The sequence below is a fragment of the Hipposideros armiger genome, unplaced genomic scaffold, assembly GCF_001890085.2.
Source record: "Hipposideros armiger isolate ML-2016 unplaced genomic scaffold, ASM189008v1 scaffold_1120, whole genome shotgun sequence".
NCBI lineage: Eukaryota > Metazoa > Chordata > Mammalia > Chiroptera > Hipposideridae > Hipposideros > Hipposideros armiger.
Genome location: NW_017732470.1, coordinates 402797 through 427199, shown reverse-complemented (window position 1 = coordinate 427199; position 24403 = coordinate 402797). Strand labels below are relative to the sequence as shown.

General features: G+C 34.7%; 1 protein-coding gene across 1 annotated transcript; it reads left to right on the top strand.

Moving 5' to 3' along the window:
* The first annotated feature begins 4922 nt into the window (after positions 1 to 4922).
* Positions 4923 to 23327, top strand: CUNH1orf185 (chromosome unknown C1orf185 homolog). The gene is made up of 4 exons (XM_019632322.1): positions 4923 to 5024; positions 10910 to 11045; positions 21699 to 21735; positions 22949 to 23327. Exons 2-4 carry the CDS (start codon positions 10956 to 10958, stop codon positions 23293 to 23295), a joined length of 474 nt encoding a protein of 157 aa, XP_019487867.1. The 5' UTR covers positions 4923 to 5024; positions 10910 to 10955; the 3' UTR covers positions 23296 to 23327.
* The last annotated feature ends 1076 nt before the right edge of the window (positions 23328 to 24403 follow it).

The window sequence follows — 24403 nt, the reverse complement described above, 5'->3', positions numbered from 1 at the left end:
TTTATTGACTAAAACTTCAAAATGAGAGATCGTAATGATCTCAGAGTTAAGCCTTTTCATTTTACAGATTGATTTAGAGAGAAAGTGTAATTTGTTGAAGGTATTTAACAAATATGTAATTTGCCTTTCTCTTGGTAAAGTGGTTTGGAAAAACTTTCAGATTCCTTATGCCTCACTGGAATTCCCCTGAGATGTCAGTGACCCACTTAAACCAGGAACTGAAATGGTTCTCTAATCACACCTATTTTCTTCTTTAATGGAGAATAAAAAAAACAAAAACAGATAAAGAGGTGGACAGAGATTGTCAGGAGAAGAAAATTAGCTAGGCTATAAACACAGTGATAACAATAGAGAAGGTGGTACGAGGAGATCTGTAGCATCTAAGTAAGGAGTCAGGAATTGCATATGAAGCTTCAAAATTTTTCTTCCTAATTTTTCTAAGATACTCATGGTAGAAAATTTGGATATACACAAAAGTCTGGAGTGGAAAACTATAACTCTAAACCCTTACTTCAGGTATAACTAATGTTGATTATTTTCCTTATACAAATACATTTCTCCCTTTTTCTCTTTTTATAAAATTGAGATCATATGTTTTTGTATTTTTTAAATATTTGAGAAAATCAGAAAAGTGAAAATAAAAAAGGACAAAAAAAACCATGTATCACCTACTAAATAAATATTTTTGGTCATATAAGCTTCAGATCTTTAATTTATTAAAAAAAATAAAATATTACAGATAAAATCTAAGTCTGTGTTCTATCCATAGTCCCATTCCCCTCATTTTCTTCCCAGACACAACTAATATGAATTGGTATATTTTAATACTTCTGTTATATTAATGTTTTTAAAATGGTATAATTTTGTGTTCCCTTTTAATGTGCATAAATAAAATCAGTACATAATTGGAATAACTGAATATAAATTTATGGAAATTGCGGTTTTCAGTGAAAATTGTTCTGCAGTTCTATTCATGCTGGGACATGTAGGTCTAGTTTATTCATAAGTCACAGTGCTAAGCTTGATGAATTTGCACTGAACACACCTATGTAACCAGCACCCGGTTTAAGAAACAAAACATTATCAACTTCTTTGAACTCCCCGATGTCTGTGTTTGAACTTTATGTCTGCCTTCTTTTGCCGAACATTGTTTATGAAATTTTTTCATGTTGTGCATAGCTGTAGTTATTTTTCTCCATTGTTATAGAGTATTTTGCTTTCATAAATGTAACTTTTTTTATTCATTCAACTATTGATGGGCAATTGCAATTGGGCAGTTTCCAATATGTGGCTCTCTCAAATAGGGATGCATAAACATTCTAGTCCGTAGTTTTGTGAACATACTCGTATAAATGCACTTCAGTTAGGTATATGTCTAAGAATTGCTGAGTCATAGGATATGCATATGTTCAGCCTTACTAATAACGCCAGTTTTCCAAAGTATTGTACAAAATCACCTTCCCACTAGTGAACAAGAGAATTCAGTTTACTCTGCCTCTTTGGCAACACTTGATACCTTCTGTCTTTTTCATTTTAGACATCATATAGAGTTGTATTATCTCATTGTGGTTTAATTTATGCTTTCCTAATTATCAGTAAAATTTTCATGTGTTTATTGGCCACTTAGATATTCTCTTTTATGATATTTATATTTAGCCTTCATACTTAACAGGTTTTTTTCCTAACAAATCTAAAGATATTCAGCGTCTCAATTCTTCACCCAATCTAGATAAGGAAGGACCTTAGCAACTTTAAACTTCCTACTGTTCTGTCACTAAACAGTTGTATGCCTTTAAGCAAATTACTTAACCTCATTTTGCCTCATCTGTTTCCTCATCTGTAAATAGAAATGTTCAGAAATAGACTGACACAAACATAGCTAATTGATTTTTTAACTTAATTTTTTTTAAGATTTTTACCGGAATATAACAAACACACAATATTATATTAGTTTCAGATGTACATCATAGTTATTCCACATTTATATATCTAAAAAAGTGATCACCATGATAAGTCCAGTAACCATCTGACACTGTACCATGCTATCACTATATATATATATATATATATATATATATATATATATATATTTATTTATTATTATTTTTTTTTTTAGCTGAGCCATCCTGCTACCTGTTGGCAGCTCAGCGGCAGCTCACCTCGGGCCGGGCATCAAACGCTGTTGCTCAGAGCTCAAACTCTTGAGCGAGCTCTTAACCAACTGAGCTGCTCAGCCGGCCCTATCACAATATTTTTTACTATATTCCCCATGCTACACATTCCATCCCCATGACTTATTTGTTTTATACCTGGAAATTTGAACTTTTTATTCTCCTTCACTTTTTTACCCCTTTTAAATTTTTCAATTACACTTGATATTCAATATTGTTTTATATTAATTTCAGGTGTACAGCATAGTGGTAAGGCATTTATATAATTTAAGAAGTGATACCCCTGACTAGTCTAGTATGCATCTGACACCTTCCATAGTTATTACAGTATTACTGACTATATTCCATATGCTATACCCTACACCCCCATGACTCATTTGTAACAACCAATTTGTGCTTTTTAATCCCTTCCTCATTTTCACCCGCCCCCTAACCCCCCTCCCATCTGGCAATCATCAAAATGTTTTCTGTATCTATGAGTATGTTCCTGTTTTATTTGTTTATTTTGTACTTTAGATTCCACATATAAGTGAAATCAATTGCATCTCTCTCTCTCTCTGGAAAAGATAGTCTTTCCAACAAATGGTGTTGGAACCATTGCATATACATATGAAAAAAAAAGAACTTGACCCATGCCTCACATCTTATGCAAAACTTAATACAAAATGAATCACAAATTAAAAGTAAACATAAAACTATAAATCTTTTATAGGACAAAATCTTCGTGATCTGGGTTAGGCAAGGAGTTCTCATAAAGGACCCCATAGCACAATCCATAAAAGAAGAAATTGGTAAATTGGACATCACCCAAATTAAAAAGTTTTACCCTGTGAATTGAAAAGACAAGGCATGGACTGGGAGAAAATATTTCCAAATCATGTATCTGACCAATGTCTTATATCCAGAATGTATAAAGAATCCTAAAAAATTAGCAAAGATTTGGATGAATACTTCACTGAAGAAGATATACAGATGGCAAGTAAGCACATGGCAAGATGCTCAACATCATTATTCACTAAGGGAATGAAAATTTAAACCACAATGAAATACCACTGCACATCTATTAGGATGGCTGAAATAAAATTGATAATACCAAGTGGTGGTGATGATACCATACAGCTGGAGCTATCATACATTGCTGGTGGGAAAGCAAGACCTATAGCCACCGTGGAGAGCAGTTTGGCAGTTTCTTATCAATTTAAATATATACTTGCTACCTGACCCTACTAAAAAGAACTCATGTTTAAACAAACATCTGTATGCAAGTGTACAGTAGCTTTATTCCTAACAACCCCAACTGAGAACAACCAAATGTCTCTCAACTGGGGAATAAACAAACTGATACACCTATAAAATGGACTGTTACTCAGCAATAAAATGATATGAACTACATGGATGAATCTCAACTGCATCATGCTAAGTGAAAAAAGCCAGACTCAGAAGGCCACATATTGTATGATACCATTTATATGAAATTCTGGAAAGACTAAAGTACTGTATAAGGTTGGAGAATAGGGACGGAAAAAAAATCAGTGGTTGCCCGCAGTTAGTGTTTGGCTGCTTAAAGGCAGTGCAAGGAAATTTTGGGGGGTGATGGAAGTGTTCTGTAAGTTGATTGTGGTGGTGATTAAATACTCTTTGTATTTGTCAAACTTATAGAACTGCAAACACATGCACAAAATAAATTTTACTATGTGCAAATTAAAAAAATTTTTAAAGTAAAAATCTTAGGTTGTATCCCTGAATATTGTTTCTCTGCTACATCTCTATCCTCTCTTTTGGAACCTCTGTTCATTTAATGTTATGTGCTCTTAATCTTTTTCGAGTATCATGATTTACCGTATTTGTTATTTCCTTATGTAATTGAGTGAATCTCTCAGTATTATCTTTTATTTCATTAATTATGTGCAAGAAAGAGTTTACTCCATAATAAAATTTTTGAATTTTTTATTTCCAAGATTCCTCCTTAGTTCATTTGAATTGGTCTATTTTGTGGCTCAGTGCTTTCTTTTCTCAGAGATCTTGGTGATACAGAGTCCTTCACTGTGCCAGAGGATGGATTGGTCCAGGCCTTGTGTCAATGATCTTCTCTGCTTCTTCTAGCTAATTCCTACTTCCAGATCTCAGTAGCCCCTACTTATTTCTCTGTGTTGTTTTTCTTCTTTTGTCTACAGAGATCCTTATAGTTGAGTACAACTATGTCTTTTAAATGTTTTGAACTATAGGTTTTATCTGTCTTGCTTTTATCATTTACTACTATCTGACATTTCCTTATACCACTATGCCAGTGACTCTCAACTGGTTCCTTATTACCCTCATCTACCTCCTTATAGTGACTGATAATCAAAACCTTAAAATGGCAAGTGTCTTATGTTGAAGGACTGCAAAGAATGATACTGGAAAAATAACAGAAAAATAACAAAAATTCATGGCTAGACTGGGAAAGGAGAAAACTAGATAAGAAAAAGGAGGTGACAGCTGTATAAAAACAAACAAAATCTAGGTCTTAAATCCTGGCAGTGTCAGAGAAATGCACCCTGGGCCCTAATCGGCATGAGGCCCTGTGTATTTCTCAAATTCAGAGTCTTGAAATTTCTTAGAATTGCACAGGAGCAGAATTCAGGTCTCCCAACGTCCTAGTTAATGTCTTAACACTACTCTAGGTAGTATCATTTGAAATATTATATAATTTCATTTTACCTAAAGAATTAAGATACATGCATGATTTTTAAAATTTATTTGTACAGGTTTTTTTAATCACTTAACCTATATCCTGGCTGCTGGTGCTGTTACTTTGGGAATTGGTTTCTTTGCTTTGGCATCAGCTTTGTGGTTCCTGATTTGCAAACGAAGGTAAGGTACCTTAGAATATTTTACTTTTTAAAAAAAAAATATCTGATGAAAGACTTTTTCAAATGGTATTAAACTTAAAATAACTAAAATAGCATTGATTCTGTAATTTGAGGTGTGGTTATAGACCCTTTGATTGGGAGTGAAAGCTTTACATGTTTAAAGTAGCCCGAAAAGAGAAGTCCTAGTAGTATTATTGTCCAAGCAGTATAATAGCAATCTTCATGTATTAACATCTTAAGAAATAATAGATCTGTTGTATTCTCTTGAAGACATACATTTGAATGATAACACAAGGCTAGAAATTTAAAACATTTTTCATTACTAATTTAGAGGTTAAAAACATTACTGACAAAAAGAGTCATTTTCTTGAGAAGATGCTTAAGAAAAGAGCTGACAGAATGCTCTGATATGATGTAAATGCAGTCTTATGCCAGACACAAAAGAAAAGATACCTGGCATCTCAGTTCCTTTCAACCCCAAAATTTGGTGTTTTTAATTATTTAATCAATTTGGTATTTGATTTATCTAGTGTTGAAAATATATAAACTGCAACATGATCTTTCTACATACTCTTCCAGTGTTCCATTTCTCAGCAAATGAATACATACTATCTATCCTTTTGCACAAGTCAAAAACTAGAAATTATTCACTTCTTCATTCTTTCAACGAATATTTATTGGGTGCCTGCCATTGTTCTGTGAACAAGTCAGACAAGGTTTCTGTCTCGTCCACTTGCAGTGACACTGGGAGGAGACAGATAATGAACAAATAGATAAAGTGGTCAGAGAATGCCTCTTCAAGTGGGCAGTATTTATTCGGACACCTGAGTGAAAAGGAGATGGACATGTGAAGACCTTGTGGAAGAGCTTTCAAAGCTGAAGAGATAGCAAGTTCAAAGACCCCCAAGTGGAAATGATGTTAGTATTGTTCAGTAAATAGAAAGGCCAGTGTGAATAGACTGTACTGAGAAGAAAATAGTGATGAGATTGAATAGTCATGAGGTAGGTAGGGGCCAGATCACATAGGAGTTTGAAGGCTAGAATATGGAGTTTGGATCTTATTATTTGGGCTATCAGAAGAATTTAAGCAGGGGAATGACGCACTGTCATCATCATAATAGCTAACATTGAGTGCTTACTACATACTAGGCACTATTCTAAGTGCTTTATATATTATCTCATATAGACTTCATAATAGCCCCATAAGGTAGCAGTAATATTATCCTCATTTTAAAGACTCAATAATGCCACCTATAGATGAATTACATTTTTATAACACTTCTTAAAATTTGAGGTATAATTTACATACAAAAAAAGTGTGTAGATTTTAAATGTATGATGATGAATTTCAACAAATACATTCTCATGTAACCACAATCCCAGTCAAGATACAGAGCTTTTCCATCACGCTGTGAAGTTCCCTCATGCTGCTTTCAGGCATCACTCCCCACCTCCCACCCAGAGGCAATTATCCTGATTGTTATCACCATTGATTAATTTTCCTAGTCTTGAACTTCATATAAATGTAATCATATGGACTTTTTATGTGTTTTTTTCACTTAATATTTTTGAGGTTCATTTATGTTGTTGCATTTATCTGTAGTTCATTCTTTTTAATAATGAGTAATATTCCATTGTATGAATATACCTAAGTTTGTGTGTTCATTCTTCTGTTAATGGACATTTGGGTCATTTCCACTTTTTAGCTGTTAGGAATAAGGCTGCTGTGAAGGTTCTTGTATAAATATTTTTGTACATGTGCTTTCTTTCACTTCTCTTGGGTAAATAGCTAAAAGTGAATTTGCTGGGTCATATGATTAACTTTGGATAAAGAAAATCACACACACACACACACACACACACACACACACTGGAATATTACTCAGCCAAAAAAGAATGAAATCTTGCCATTTGCTACAACATGGATGGACCTAGAGGGTATTATGCTAAGTGAAATAAGTCAGAGAAAAACAAATACTTTATCATTTCACTTATATGTGGAATCTAAAAAACTAAACAAATGAACAAACAAAACAAAACAAACAGGCTCATAGATACAGAGAACAAACTGATAGCTGCTGGAGGGTTGAGCAAAAAAGGTAAAGGGGATTAAGAGATACAAATTTATAGTTATAAATAAGTCAATGGGATGTAATGTACAGCACAGGAAATAAAGTCAACATCGCAATAACTTAATGTGGTGACAGATAGTTCTAGATTTCTTGGTGATCACTTCATAAGGTATATAAATGTCAAATCACTGTGTTGTGTACAGCTGAAACTAATGTAATATTGCATGTCAACTATACTTAATTAAAAAGAACTTTATATTCCAGAATAATAAAAAGAACTGCCAGTTTTCCAAAGTGGGAGTACACTCCAACCAGCAATGTATGAGAGTTCTGATTTACATATTTTTAAAAGATTATTCTTTTTTGATGAAGCCTGAATTTTAATGGAGCAATGGTGAAAGTAGAGAGACAAGTTAGGAGGCTTTGCATAATCCTGGTGAGAGGTACTAGTGTCTTGGATTTATATGGAAGGTGATAAAAAGAAGGGATTGGATTTGGGATACATTTTGTAGGTCATGTTATCAGGGCTTGTTGACAAATTGGATGAGGTAAGGAAAGATAAGTGAAATGACAGAATTAATGCTAACACCTACGTTTTTACCATGAGCAACCCACTAGTTGATCATGCCATTTACTGAGATGCGATGATTAGAGGAGGGAACAATCTGAGAGAGTGGTGATAAACTAGAAGTTGTATTTTGGATGTAATTTTGAAAGCCTATTAGACAAATATCCAAATGGAAATTTCAAATAGACATACATGTATGAACTTCAGAAAAGAACTCAGGGCTGACGATTTAGATTATGTAAAGTCATAGAACTGCATGAGACTGACCAGGGAGTGATTGTTGAAATAGGAGAACCTAGGATTCAAAGAGCAGAACCGAGGACTGTGCCCTTCAGCCTACCAACATTTAGAAATCTAGTGAAAGAGTAGGTAGAATCAACAACATCTGGAAAGTGTGTCAAGGAAGTAAAAATTATGACATTATGAAAACATTTCAAGAAGGAGACAATGAACAGCTATGCTCAAGATGCTTAAGTTGAGAAAGGTGAGGACAGAGAAATAATTTTTGGATCTGGTAACATGGAAGTTATTGATGGCATTAAAGAGTTTTTGTGGAGGGATGGGTTCAGAAGCTTACCTTTGAATGAAACACAAGAGGTGAGAAAATTGAGACAAATATAGACATCTCTTTCAAGAAGCTTTCTGTGTATGTGTGAAAGGGAGTTGATAATAGGGCAGTAGCCAGAGGAAAATGTGGGGCCAAGGAGGGATGTTTTTTTCATCTAAAGATGGAAGACATACTTGATATCTCTTTTTCTCTTTCCCATCCCCACTAAATTTGAACCATCATCAAGTTTTATTTATTTTACCTCATAAATTGCTCAAATCTATCCATTTCTCTCCATTACCACTGCCATGACCTTATCTAAGTTATTATCGTCCCACACATAGACTGCTGCAGTAGGAGTTATAACTGACCTCCTACCTTCAGTATTACCCTCTTTTACTCTCTCCTCCACACTTCAGCCAGACATTTTCCAAATGCAAATCTAATTAAGTCACCCACCCTTGCACCCCATCCCCACTATATTATGAAGGACTTCCCATTTCTTTCGGATAAAGACAAAACGACATGACTTCTAAGTTCCCACATGGTCTGCCCATATATACTCCCCAATTTCATCTCCCACTTTCCCTTTTGCTTTCTGTGCTTCTGCTACAGGGTTCTAATCTGGCCACTAGGTCTTTGGACTTGATAGTCTCTCTGACTAGAATATTCTTACTCCCACATCTCTCCGCCTCCACCACACTCTACCTAAAACTATCACTATTTCTTCAGATGCCCAATTCAATCATCCCTTACTCAGAAAAGCCTTCCCTGAGCTCTCTAACTAGATTAATTTCCTTTGTTATATAGTACTCACACAGTACCAGGTAGTTTTCCTTGATAATGCTTTACACACTTGTAATTTTTCATTTTCTTGTGATTATTTTATTTATTTTTTGGGGGGGGGATCCGAACCGGGGCCGTCTGGTGTCCCAAGCCAGTTCTTAACCATCGCGCCACTCTGCCGGTCCTGTTTTTTGTTTTTTTTTAAGATTTTTTTTTATTGGGGAATTTTGGGGGATGGGAACAGCGGTGGGGAATTGGGGGAAGGGGAACAGACAAGTTGCTGTCCTTTTGTTCTTCAGTCTAGTTGTGGAGGACGTCGCTTCATTGGCCCAAGTTGGCACCATCATTGCGCTCTTCCCGGGCGAGGCAGATCAGTCGCCGGCTTCTGGATGGCCGCTCACGCTGGCTGCTGGCCACACACGGTAGCCCATGGCAACCCACTGCCACAGGGGCTGCAGCCTACGCAGTCACCGGGGACTCTCACGGTGGCCCAGCTCCAGGTTGAGCTGTTGTTCAGCATCTTAGCTGTGGAGGGCAGTGTCACTGACCCTCATATGTGGGATCCGAACCAGGGCCCTCTGGCATCCCAAGCCAGTTCTTAACCATCACGCCACTCGGCCGGCCCGTGATTATTTTATTAATGTCTGCCTTAGTGTTTAAGCTCCATGAGAGCAATGACAGTGCTATGAGGGTAGCGGCTGTGCTTTTTTTTTCCTTTCCCACTATATATATATCACATCCAGTGCAATGCCTGACACATAGTAAGTACTCAACAAATATTCATTAAGTGAATTGAATTTAGTGAATAAATGAATCCTAATTGTTAATAACTCATTAAGTAACATAATACGGACCCTTGAATTAATTTGGAAAATTTCTAGTACCTCTGAAAGAAGAAATGGCAATTAGCATTAGTATTTAAATCATTAAGTTTAGAATGGCTTAGAAACTACATTTGCTTATACTTAACTGTCTTTGGTCATCTGGGGTTTTACTTGCTGCTTTATTATTTTAAACCCTCTCTCAAAATTGCTTGTGGTTGCATGGATAAAGGTCACAGGAACTCTTCCTTTGCAAGTCATTAGTTTCAATTCAGTTTCCTTCCACTTACTTTTGCCGGAGATATTATTAAATATAAAAGTGACCATTTCATTTAATTTCCTTTGCCATTAAAGGCAAATTTATGAAAAGACTAATATTAAAGTTGATTAATTATCTCACAACCAGAAAGAAGGGTATCAAAAACTCATGGTTAGGGCCGGCTGAATGGCTCAGTTGGTTAAGAGCCCAAGCCCTGAGCAACAGGGTCGCTGGTTCGATTCCCACATGGGCCAGTGAGCTGTCCCTGAGCGAAGCTGCCACTGAGCTGCCAACAGGTGGCAGGATGGCTCAGCTGGTGACAGTGCATGCTCCTAACAACAAGGTTGCTGGTTTGACTCCCGCATGGGATGGTGGGCTACGCCCACCTGCAACTAAGATTGAACACGGCACCTTGAGCTAAATGGCTGCGAGCTGCCAAAGGGCAGCTGATGGTGACTGGACTTGGAGCTGAGCTAGCTGCGCCCTTCACAACTAAGATTGAAGGACAATAACTTGGCTGTTCCCCTTCCCCAATTCCCCAATTTAAAACAACAACAACAACAAGAAAAGAAACTCATGGTTAATCTTCAAACTGGAAATATTAACCCTGCATAAGAAGTAGCTTAATTTACATTCTATGAATAAAATAGGTATAATGAAATCAGTAACATGAAAAGGGAATATATGTTGACTTGTGCTTTTACAAATAAATATATAGTAACATATTTATTCTGATTTTTAAACCCTTATGTATAACTATTGAAAACAAAGTAATTGTATTTGTTTATAATATAGTTCATGTTTAATAATATTCTCTATAAAATGTTTTTCAGAGAAATATTTCAAAATTCCAAATTTAAACCAACTGATGAGAGATGCATGCAAAGACCATCAAAGGCGGAGATTAAATCTCATTCTCAGTGTGTTTTTATTTCTCGAAATTTTCATACTGGAAGATTCCAATTACAGGTATCAGAGTGTAATATTTTATAGTAATCTTTTGAAATAATTTCTTATGATACCATGTCATTAACATTGCTGTCTTTCCCATTGAAAGAGTATCCACTGTTATTTTTAAATCTAAGGGACAATAACATGAGCTAAACTTAAATTACCCAAACTAGTTAGAGTTTATACTGTAGGAAACTGAAAAACTAAATGTCTCCTTCTACAGTTACTTTGCAGTATCTCTAGCCTGAGAACCTAATTCCCCATATTGGGATTGTTACAGGGATGAAGATGAATGGCATAAGAAAAACAAAACAAAACTGCCAGACCTATCAGAGGAAAGAGATTTAGAGATAAGAGGATACTCAGATAACCAGATAACCTATCCAAACCAACTAATTGATATTAAATACAATTTAACAAGGGTTTATTCAACCTTTATTATATTCCAAGTTCTGGGCCCCTCCATTGAGGATATAGTAAGATATGAACCCTACATTCCAGATGCTAACATAATAATACAAGTGGGAAAGGCAGACACATAATTAACTTTTTGTTATGTAAGTATCAAAACAGTGCTCTATGGACAAAGTAAGACAAGGGAGAGACCAGTAAAACCTTAAAACTACAATAGCTAAACAAAACAAATACTTTAGTGGTCTTATAACATTAATAAATAAATAGTGACAAAGTGATAGGATGTCAAAGTTCCATTTTATATCTCGAAAGTTAAAATCAGTATTTATTCATTTGTTTAACATTTTTTGAGTGCCTTAAGTATGGCAGCACTAGTTTTGGCACTGAGGCTACATAAACAAATAAGACATGAGTCCAGAACTAGATGATTCCAAAGTTAGTAGAGAAAAAAAACATAAACACTAAAAATTAAAACATAGTGTGATAAAAGCCACAAAATTGAAGAAATGCAGACAAGGGAGCATAAATTCAAAAGGCTTTGCAGAGAAGGCATTTTTAGCTGGGTTTTGAGAAATGAATAGATTTTTGCCAGGAGGAAAGAAAACAAAGGACCGTCTATGTTTCAAAGGCTTGCAGCTATGAAAGGAAGTAACGCATTCAGAAGAGTGTTATAATGTTTGGAGCCTAGGATTTATAGAAGGGAGTGGTGTGGAAAAAGATCCTGGGGGTGACATTGTGAGGAGGCTCATTTGCAGTTTAAGGATTTTGGATTTTACGCAATAGGCTCTACAGATCCACTGGAGGCATTATGGGATTTTGGTCAAGAGCACAGACTGTAGAGGTTAGAATCCTGGCTCTACCACTGTTAGCTGAATAATTTTAGGCAAGTTACTTAACTTCTCCGTGTCTCAATTTCCTCATCTGCAAAAAGAGGATGATTTCATCTCCATAGAATTGTTATGGGAATTAAATTAATTAATATATAAAAAGCCTGGCCACATAATGAGCACCACAGAAGCACACTGTTATTATTACTGGAGGGTTTTAAGCAGGCAGGTTTAATGATCAAATTAATTCTAGAGAGGATTAGCTGTGACTTGCAAATGAAGGATAGTTTGAAATAGGGATAGCATTGCAGAGAAAAATTGTTTCTATATATGCATTTAATATTAATTGAATTTACTGAGTGCCTATCACATGGATTTTTGCTAGGTACTATCAATATAATGGTGTCTTCATATCAATACATACAAAAAGATAATTACAAAAATGTCATGAGTGCTATGATGGAATAAATACATATATAGGAGTACTAAATTTTAATTAGGTTGTTTGTTATTCATTTAACAAACATGTAATCAGTGTTATGTGCCAGGCACTGTTTGAGGCAACTGGAAATTTGGTAGTGAGTGAGAGAGACAAGAGTCCCTGCGCTCACAAGTTAGAGTCTAGTGGAAGAGAGAAATAATGTACAAGTAAACACATCATTATTCAGGACTCTTGATAGTCAGTGAAAGGAACTTTATTCAGAAGAAAAGATAGTATAAAACATAGTATGAAAACATAGCATAAAAGACTAAGATAATGTTGACATCAGCCACAACCAGTTTCAGCATAAAGGACTCCTTTATATTGTCCCTCTTTTTCTCATCTCAGCTTCTGGCTGGGTATTGGCCTCTATCTCTCCTACTACAACAGACAAGTAAGAGAATGAAAATGAAAATGATCCTGTTTTTAAATTAAACTTATTGGTGTGACATTTGTTAGTAAAACTACATAGCTTTCAGGTGTACAATTCTGTAATACATCATCTATATATTACATTGTGTGTACACCACCCAGAGTCAGCTCTCCTGTCACCGTATATATCTGACCCTCTTTTCCCACCCTTCTCCCTCCTACCCTCTGGTAACCACTGAACTGTTGTCTGTATCTTTGAGTTTTTGTCTTGTTCCGTTGTTACTTTCAGTTTTATATCCCATATATAGCTCTTGACTTTTTCTGTCTGACTTATTTTGCTTAGCATAATAATCTCAAGATCTATCCATGTTGTCACAAATGACAGTTTTTCATTTTTTCTTATGGCCGAGAAGTATTTCATTGAAGTATACCACATCTTTATCCAGTCACCTATAAAAAGACACTTTGGGGTTCACAAAAAAAAAAAGACACTTCGGTTGTTTCCCTGTCTTGACCACTGTAAATAAAGCTGCAGTGAACATCAGAGTAAAAATTTATCTTTACCGATAAATGCTTTCAGATTTTTTGGTTAGATAACCAGGAGAGGGATTGCTGGGTGATATGGTAATTCTATTCTTAGTTTTTTGAGGAACCTCCTCACTGTTATCCATAGTGGCTGTACTAATTCACTTGCCCACCAGCAGTGTATGAGGGTTCCTTTTTCCCCACAACCTCTCCAACACTTGTTATTTGTCTTGATGATGATAGCCATTCTATAATAACAGGTGTGAGGTGGTATCTCGTTGTGGTTTTGATTTGCATTTCCCTAATAGCTAGTGAAGTTGAGCATTTTGTTCACGTATCTGTTGGCCGTTTGTATGTCTTCTTGGAAGAAGTGTCTGTTTTAGGTCCTCTACTCATTTTTTAATTGGATTGTTTGTTTTTCAGTTGTTGAGTTGTATGAGTTCTTTATATATTTTGGATATTAGCCCCTTATCAGAGGCATTGTTTGCAAATCTATTCTCTTCAGTTTGTTGTCTTTTTGTTTTGTTGATAGTTTCTTTTGCTGTGCAGAAGCTTTTTAGTTTGATATAGTCCCATTCATTTATTTTACCTTTTACTTCCCTTGCCTCTATGAACCCAAGGTCCATAAGTTTAGTACCTATGCTTTCTTCTATTTAGTTTATTGTTTCAGGTCTTATGTTTAGGTCTTTGATCCATTTTGAGTTAATTTTGGAATATGGTGATAGATAGCAGTTTTGTTTCATTCTTTTGCACGTGGCTTTCCAATTTTCCCAACATTTATTGAAGAGGCTTTCTTCTCTCCATGGTATGTTTTTGACTCCTTTGTTGAAAATTATCTGCCCACATATATGTGGGTTTACTTTTGGGTTTTCAATTCTATTCCATTGGTCTGTGTGTCTGTTTTTCTGCCAATACCATGCTGTTTTGATTATTACCACTTTGTAGTACAAGTTGAAGTTAGGGAGTGTGATTTTTAAAGAAATAGAACAGAAGCATGAAAATTATAACAAAAATATGGTTTAATATAATATAGATCTAGAGCTTGGTTTCTAAAAAGTTTTATTCTGAAATACAACATAAATACAAAAGAACACACACACAGTTTAAAGAATAATAAATGGAATTTTTATACCCAACACCCAAATTAAGAAATAGAATATTACCAGTATCTTTGAGATATCCTGAGTCTTTATCTCTTATATCCCACACTCCCATCCTTCACTGAAGGACCCACTATTCTGAAATTAATCATTTCCTTGCTTTTCTTTATGGTTTTACTGCAAATGTTATAGATCCTTGAACAATAAATTATTAAATTTTATATGTTTTGGGGCTCACTATCCCCTTTTTGTACAATATTACATTTCAGAGACTCATCCAAGTTGACATATACCCAAATGGCATTTCATTGTATGAATATGTCAAATTTTATTTTATAGACATTTGGATTGTTTTCAGTTTTTTGTTTTTGTTTTTAAGAAAATTTCTATAGGGAATACACCTAACAGTGAATTGCTGACTTATGGGGTATGTGCATGTTCAATATTATTAGATAATTTCAAATTGTTTTCCAAAATAACTGTATCAACATACATTCACCCAAAGCACACATAAGTGCTAGGATTGTTATACATCTTCAAAAAATACTGATGCTTTTAGGTTTCTAAATATTTGACAATCTGATAAATTGTAATAGTATCTCACTATAGGTTTTTCTTAATAGACTTTATTTATGATTTTTGAGTAGTTTTAGATGCACAGCAAAATTGAGCAGAAAGTACAGAGTTCCCATACACGCATTCCCCTCACAACCTCCCCCACTATCAATATCCAGAGTTGTACATTTGCTACAACTGATGAAATTGTATTGATACATCATTATCACTCAAAGTCCATAGTTTACATAAGGGTTCACTCTTGGTGTTATATATTTTCTAAGGGTTTGGGGGGAAATACACACACACACACACACACACATATATACATATATATATATATATATGTCATATACAGAGGGTGCCAAAAAATGAATACACATTTTAATAAAGGAAAAACAGGGGCCGGCCAAGTGGCGCGTTGGTTAAGAGCTGGCTTGGACGCCAGCTCTGAGCAGCAGGGCCCCAGTTTGGATCCCACATGAGGGCCAGTCACACTGTCCTCTACAGCTAAGATGGTGAACAACAGCTTGACCTAGAGCTGGGCTGCCGTGAGTCACCAGCGACAGCGTAGGCTGCAGCCCCTGCTGCAGTGGGCTGCCATAAGCTACCATGAGTGGCCAGCAGCCAGTGTGAGCGGCCGGCAGCTGGTGTGAGCTGCCAAGAGCCGCCGTGAGCGGCAGTCCAGAGGCTGCCTCACCCGGGAAGAGTGCAATGATAATACCAACATGGGCCAGTGAAGCGACGTCCTTCACAACTAGACTGAAGAACAAAAGGACAGCAACTTGTCTGTTCTCCTTCCCCAATTCCCCAATAAAATCTTAAAAAAAAAAAGAAAGGAAAAGATAGTATTAAAATTACACTGATGGTACCCACTTTGAGTACCTCTTGTAATTGCAGAGGTCAATCATGACTTGTATTCATCTTTTGTTATTGATATATATAGAGAATTACAATTTTAATAGTTTTTTTCCTTTCTTAAAATGTGTATACATTTTTTTGGCACCCTCTGTATATAGTCAAAATATATATATTTGTCAAAACCCATAGAACTGAGAGAGGGGGCCAGGAGGGAGAGAGATAGGGAGAAAAAGAGAAAGAGAGAGAGAGAGAGACGTGGAGAAGAAAGACAGGAGGGAGAGAAGGGGTGGGGTGGAGTGGTGTGGGAAGGGGAGGGAAGAAGAAGGGAAAGGGAGAGAAGGGGAGAGAGAGAGACAGAGAGAGACAGAGAGAGAGAGAGAGAGAGAGAGAGAGAGAGAGAGAGAGATATCAATCCACCATTATGGTATCATACAGAATAGTTTCTCTACCCTAAACATCTTTTTCTCTGCCTGTTCATCCCTCTCTCCCATCTAACCCCTGGCAAGTACTGAAAATTTTACTATGTCCATAGTTTTGCCTTTTTCAGAATATTATATAGTTGGAAACATAATATGTAGCCTTTTCAGATTGGCTTCTTTCACTTAGCATTATGCATTTAAGGTTCTCCCTGACTCTTCAAGGCTCAATAGCACATTTTGTTTTAGTGCTGAATAATATTCCATTATACGGATACAACAATTTATTTATCCACTCACTTACTGAAGGACATCTTGGTTACTTTCAAGTTTTGGCAATTATGAATAAAGCTGCTATAAACATCCAGGTGGACATGTGTTTTCAATTCATTTGGGTAAATGCCAGCGATAATGATTTCTGGATCAGGCGATGAAGAGGTGTATAGTTTTGTAAGAAACTTCCAAACTGTGCCAACATGGCTGTATCATTTTGCATTCCCACTAGCGATGAATGAGAGCTTCTGTGGCTTCACTTCCTCACCAGCATTTGGTAGTCAATGTTTTGGATTTTCACCATTATAATAAGAATATAGTGGTATTTTGTTGTTTACATACGTTTATTTGCCATCTGTATATCTTCTTTGGTGAGGTGTCCAAATCTTTTGCTCATTTTTAAAAAAAATTTTATTGGGCAACAGTGTGTTTTTCCAGGACCCATCAGCTCCAAGTCAAGTAGTTGTTTCAATCTAGTTGTGGAGGGAGCATCTCATTGGTCCATGCCGGGATCAAACAGGCAACGTTGGTGTTATGAGCACTGAGCTCTAACCACCTGAGCTAACTGGCCACCCCTCTTTTGCTCATTTTTAATTGGGTTGTTCATTTTCTTACAGTTGAGTTTTAAGAATTCTTTGTATATTTTTAATAAACTCTTTTATCAGATATGTCTTTTGCAAACATTTTTATCCAATTTGTGACTAGTCTTCTCATTCTCTTGATATTTCACTATAGTTTTAATTTGTATGTTCTGATTATAAAAATGAGGTGCTTGTCTTTTCTAAAGTTTGTTGGTCATTATGGTTTTCTCTTATGTAAAATGCATCTTCAAATGTCACCTCTTTTTCTGTTAATTTTTTTTAAAACTTTAAGAGTAATTCTGGATAACTAATCCTTTGTCAGTTAATTTTGATATCTTCATCTATTTTATGGCTCTCCTTTTCACTATTTTTATGGTGTGTTTTGATGAATAAAAAGTTGTTTGCCCAACTGTCTATTAATAGAAGCATTTACTGACATTCTTTTGGAATTTTGGGGGGGAACTGCAGTGCAGTTTTAGATCAATTTGGGAAAAACTGATTCTTTATAATATTAAGCTTCTAATCCATGAACATGATATTTCTCTGTATTTATATATGCTATCTTTAATATCTTTCAATAAAGCTTTATAATTACCTTCATAAAAGCCTTGTGCATCTTATATTAATTTTCACTACAAGAAAATGCATATGTTTATGTTTTTGCAATATGATTTTTAAGTAAACTTTTTTATTTTAGAATAATTTTAGAGTTTTAGGAAAATTGCAAAGATAATAGAGTTCTAATACCTTTCACCCAGTTTCCCCTAGTGTTAAAATTTAAATTACCATGGTACATTTGCCAAAACTGAGAAACCAACATTGGTACATTACTAATAACTAAATTCCAGATTTTATTCAGATTTCACCAGTTTTTACACAAATGTAATTTGCTCCTTCAAGACCTAATCCAATAGTCAGTGATACTGTAATAACTATGTATGGTACTAGATTTGTTGGGGTGATAGGTTGGAGGGGGTTGGTGGACAGAGTAAAAAAGGTGATGGGATTAAGAAGTACAAATCAATAGTTACAAAATAATCATGGGCATGTAAAATAAAGCCTCGGGAACATAGTCAATGATATGGTAATAACTCTATAGTGACAGATGGGTACTAGACTAGTCAGGGGGATCACTTCGTAAATTATATAAATATCTAACCACTACACTATACAACTGAAATTAATATAAAATAATATTGAATGCCAACTGTAATTGAAAAATTAAAAAAGGGGGGGGAAGTTGAAGGGGAATAAGAAGTCCAAATTTCCAGGTATAAAACAAATAAGTCATGGGGATATAATATACAGCATAGGGAATATAGTCAGTAATATTGTGATAGCATGGTATAGTGTCAGATAGTTGCTCAACTTATTGTGGTGATCACTTGCTTAGGTATATAAATGTTGAATAACTGTGGTGTACCCCTGGAACTAATACAGTATCATATGTTAGCTATATTTTAATAAAACTCTTAGGAAAAAAAAAGACTTAGTCCAAGATACCACATTGCATTTGTCTCTTTAATTTTCTTTGCTCTGTAACAGTCTTTCTTTGTTTTACCTGACCTTTACTGTTTTCAGGAATGCTGGTCGTATATTTTGTAAAATGTCCCTGAATTTGGGTTTACCTGATGTTTTTCACATTATTATATTGGCATTATGGATTTGGGATTTGGGGAATTAATACCACTGAAGTGAAATTGATATGTTTTAAAATATTTTATTAATGTATAATTATCTACATTAGAAAGACCTTAGATGTTCCACCCAATGAACATTGACAATTATATATATACATTCCACCAATATCCAAAACAAGATACAGAACATTTTTTCATCTGAAAAAGTTCCCTCTTGTCTTCTTCCAATCAATTTCTCTACCCTTCTTAGTTAAGCACTTTCTGATTTCTGTCAATAAAGTTTAGTTTTTATCCACTCCTAGATTTCATACAAATGGAAGAATATATATCTTTTATAACTCACTTGTTTCACTTAACACAAGTTTTGGGGATTCACTGATGTTATTGTGTGTATTAGAATTTCATTATTTCTATTGATAAGTAGTATTTCACTGTATGAGTATACAACAATTAGTTTATGTATTCTCTTGTTGATGGATTTGCTTGTTTTCCGCTTTTGACTACTATGAATAAGGCTGCTTTAAATAGTCAAGTACTTTTAGTGAACATACCTTTTCATTTTTCTTGGGAAAATACCTTAGCATGAAATTGGTGGGGCTTGGGTAGACACATGTATAACTTTATAACAGCCCAATAAATTTAATTTAAAAAGCTTATAGACAGAAAAAATAAAACATAATAAAAAAAATAAAGGCATACAGCTTTTCTCTACTCTTCACCACTGAGTTTAGTTACTCACAAAAGATAATGTCTGCTCCTCCCCCACTGTATTATTCCTATTTTCACCCTAGCAATTAATAACCTGTGGTGAAATTTTGAAACCATGTAAATATCCTTCTTTTCATCAAACTCTACTTACTAGCTACAGAAATTATTCTTGCCTAAGCCAGTCTTTATAAAACTATAGCAAAACTAATGATTTTTTTTTCAATTCTGCCACTCCCATTCACATTTGTCATTTGGCTTCTATTGTAAGGAAGGTATTCACTTCTTCCTTAATTAATTAATTAATTAATTTATCAGTGTAGGCTCATGGATTTCTATTTTATTCAGCAGATTATAATCCATTAATATAATTATTTTGATGCTTAAATTTTTCCAAATCTAACCAGGGTGCACCCCTTCAAGATTGTTCCTCTGTCTTTTGAATATGTCCCATATTTTTGGAGTCCTTACTTCTGATACTATTGCATCATTTTTAATAGTTGAAAGAATAGCCATTGTATTAATATCTATGTATCTTAATACATTTAACTGTTTCCTTACTTTTAGAATTTTAAGTTACAAGTTTTAAAAATGTTAAACAATGTTGTGATAAGCATACTACTAACTGAATATTTACACAAATCCAAAATTATTTACTTGGCATAATAAATTCTAGAAGTAGATTTGTTAACTTGCCCTCCAGAAAAAGTCTACCTATTTATATGTAGCAATATATAAGAATACCCATTTTGTCATTCCCTTAGTTTGGGTAGAATTTTAATCAGTCTAGGGCTTTACTCTGTGGTTCCCAGACTGGCAATATCAACCTTACCTGGGAGCCTGTTAGATAAAAATGCAGACTCTCAGAACCCCACCCCAGACCTAATGAGTCAGAATATGCATTTTTAACAAGCTCCTCAGATAATACATAGGCACATGGATGTCTGAGAAGCAATATTCTAATGTAATTTACATAGGAGTCACAAATCGAATTGGTCCTAAATCCAGGCAAGGTGAGTTCGGCAGCCTATACTGGCACTTATATTAACAAAAGGTGAAAGTGACAAAGTAAAGCTGGCTGTGAAAAACGTGCTTATGTGTTACCCTATATATGTATACCCTCAGCAAACCTTTTAGGGGGAAAAGGACAATGCATCTCAGCACATAGTACTGACACTGATCCCCCAGAACACGAGAAAATGTTATTATCTCTCCAGCCTCATCTTCACCCGCTCCATCCCAAATGCCCTGTGCACTGACTCAGTGTTTCTCTAGCAGTTGAAGGAAAATGTGAATCAGAACCACTTGCAGTGTGTTATAATGCATGCTCCCCACTCCCAGGTAATGTTTCAGTAGGGGCTGATATTATGCCCGAGAATCATCATTTGAACAAGCACACCAGGTGACTGTGATGCCCTGAGGTTTGAGAACTACTATACCACACTGCTCACAACACATCTGGAATTGTTTAAGCAAATGTTTTGTTTGCTTCAAAAGAAGAGTCACATTTTTATAAGAGCCTTAGGCCAGAATTCATTTTGTTGTTGTTGTTGGTTAATGAAATGAATAAGTCTAGGAATTCTAATTACTTTGTTAGCCCTCTGTAGTTCTAACCAAGTGACTCTAAGTAAGGATGGAGAGAAGTAATCCTGTTGAACTGTTTCACCCTTTCATTCCCTATCCTGGAAATTGCCTTCTTGAACCAGTCCAATTTCTTTTCAGACAATACCTCAACATTTCTTCCTTTCTGCCAATATATATTTGGGGGAATAAATTCATATTGTGGAAAAAAACACTAGTCCATCAAAATTTATTATGTTGAAATGTGTTATTCTTATATAAATACATAAGTTGAATATATTAAAGAAATTATATAAAAACTATTCCATTTTTTAAATACAAATAACTTTTTTTTATATAGGAGGAGCAAAGAAAAAAGAAAACAGCACATATAAAAGGTACTTTTTCTCAACCACTTATTAGAAGAAATTATAATCAACTTATAGCAATTCGCATCTTAAAAAAATCGAGGCTTTCCTAAATGTTATCTAAGTATTTTTAAAAACCATGAAAATTCAAGGGGAACATTAATTTAGTAGTACGTGAATAGGCATATATTTTCAAAAAACAAAAATTACAATGTCATAAATTAAAATGTGAAATTTTAATTTTTGTCCCTTATTTATACTCAAAGGTGTCATAGTCAATGCCATATAGTAATGTGGGAGGGTCAAAAGAGCTAAGTGATTTGTAACCCTTTAGATAGTGCACAATATGTCTTAGTAATTCAAAACATTATCCTCCTACATAATTTTAGAAATACTGAATATAAAATGTAATAAGGTATTTAAAACAGCTTTAAAATTAATGTTACACTTTAATATCAAAAGTTAATATGCAAAATATTATTAAATATATTTTAGAATAGTATATATGTATATATGATCTTTTCTAAAACTTAACATTTTTTAATATCAACCGTCAGCATAAGTAATACAATGAGAGAAGCATGAGACTTAGAGTAACAAAAATCTAGATTGAAGTCCATTTTGTATTTAATCTGTGGTGAGTTGTTTCTCCAATTCTCAGTCTTCTCTTTCGTAAAGTGGTGCAAATTATAACTACCTTGAAAAATTACTGAGAGATTAAATGGGATATTGAAGTCTATCAAACTGCTTTGTAAATGTAAGGCACTATAGGAATGTTAGTTGTTACTTTTATTTGTATAAAGCCAACCCATAGGCTTTTCCCCAAAATGGACCAAACATTTTGTAATCTGCCTACTCAAGGAGGCATGTATATTTTTAAATTTATTTTTAAAATAAGGCAATATGTAGTTACAAATAGTTAAGAAACTATCTGCCTTTTCTGATTTGAAGGGACATGCGGGAACTGAGATTTCTAGCTGTTTAAATCATCTGTTAAAATAGGTAGAATTTTACTTAGAATAAATAGACTTTTCTATTGTTGATTATCATGAAAATATTGCTCGTTTAACATATTTGCCATTGTACAAATAATGATAGCAACTCAAAACTTTCACTGTCTCATCATCCTGTCTACTATAACCCTAAAAAGGAGTACAAATTTTAAAATGAAATATTGTCCGTATAATTAAGATTTGGCTCATGAATATGTAATATGCCTAGTAAATCTTATTTTCTTTTACAGCAATTAAAGATCACTCTAAAGATGAATTCTGCCTTGCAACAAAAAAGGTCGTTTGTGACCCTTCAGAGACTAGCTCAGCAATAAACCCCAACAGTGTTACCTTAAGCTTATCAACAATACCATCTGATTCTTGCTACAGCCAAAGTATAGAAGCAGCTGATGGCTGGTTTTCTGATGATTCCTTAGTGAAAACGAGCTCTCCAATGCCTTTTCTCAGCGAACCTCTAATTGAAAAAGTATTTTCATACCTGTCAACCATCCCATTAGAAGAATGTACTGAAAATGTACTGAATATGACACTTAAAGATGATCAAACAGATGACAGCCTTAAGGAAATATTTTCATGAAGAAATAAAGAGGTTGAAATACAAAACCTTCAACATGATATGGAATGACTTTTTTCTTTTAAAACTTTGTATATACAAACAGACAAGCAAAAAAAAAAAAACTTCGTATACACTGAAATCATGTAAAGTTAAAAGTGAATCACCAGCTTCTGAGTTTCTTAACACATCCATGCTAATATGGCTTTTTTTTTTGTTCTTTACCATAGTGGTCCTACTTCCCTTGCTGATTCTTATTTCTAGAAAGAAAATTACAGAAAGAACTAAAATGATATCATGAACATTAATTAAGCTTAACTCCTTGTATCTCATCAAAGGACATAATAAATAATACAAATGTATTTCAAACATACAGGAGAAATACTTTAAGAAATCTTCAACACAAATATATTTTTAAATAAAATATTCACAGCATTTCCTTATGCTTTTGACATTTTCAGTTTTATTTCAATGTGGATAGGGCTGGGTGGAATACCTCCCTCAGCTTTTCTGAATTTTAAATACATAAATCTTATTATGCCATGATTTCGGTAAGTAATATAATTTTGTTTGTCTAGGGGCGCCTGGAACACTCTGAAGAATCCAGAAAATAATTTTCTTTCTCCTGTCCTATGTCTGTTTCTCAGAATGGCCCCTCACACCTCACTCCACTATGATGAAAATGGAAGCAGCTATGTTCACAGGCACCTGACTCAAGCTAGATAAACTGGAGTTCCTCTCCAATCTGAGAGACCCTTGGCCAAATTTCTACTTATGGTTCTTCAGGGATTTCTGACACCCATCATGTAATCTTTTTTCCCCCCTTTCTCCTAAATATTCTCCATGTAACTAGTCCTTTTTATTCTTTCTTGGGAAAAACAATTATTAACAAGTACGGTATTACCTTCTGTGCTTCAATTACTCAAAACAAGACTTGTGCATGTCTTCCCAATAGTTAAATCATACTTATAACAATAAATAAAAAAACTTGTCTTGAATCAGATAGTAGCATTATCAAGGCCTATCATTTCTGTCCCACGAGAAATATTAACAAGGATTAGAACACCTCTCTCTCTTGAAGTACTTGGTCATTTCTACACAGGTTGACTATGGGTTGTGAAGACACATCCTT

Bases quoted from the DNA above. Each gene is read 5' to 3' on its own strand.
- CUNH1orf185 (XM_019632322.1), top strand. From the start codon at position 10,956: ATGCAAAGACCATCAAAGGCGGAGATTAAATCTCATTCTCAGTGTGTT. The intron at 11,046-21,698 runs GTATCAGAGTGT...TTTTTTATATAG, and splicing joins CTGGAAGATTCCAATTACAG to GAGGAGCAAAGAAAAAAGAA. The intron at 21,736-22,948 runs GTACTTTTTCTC...TTTCTTTTACAG, and splicing joins GAAAACAGCACATATAAAAG to CAATTAAAGATCACTCTAAA.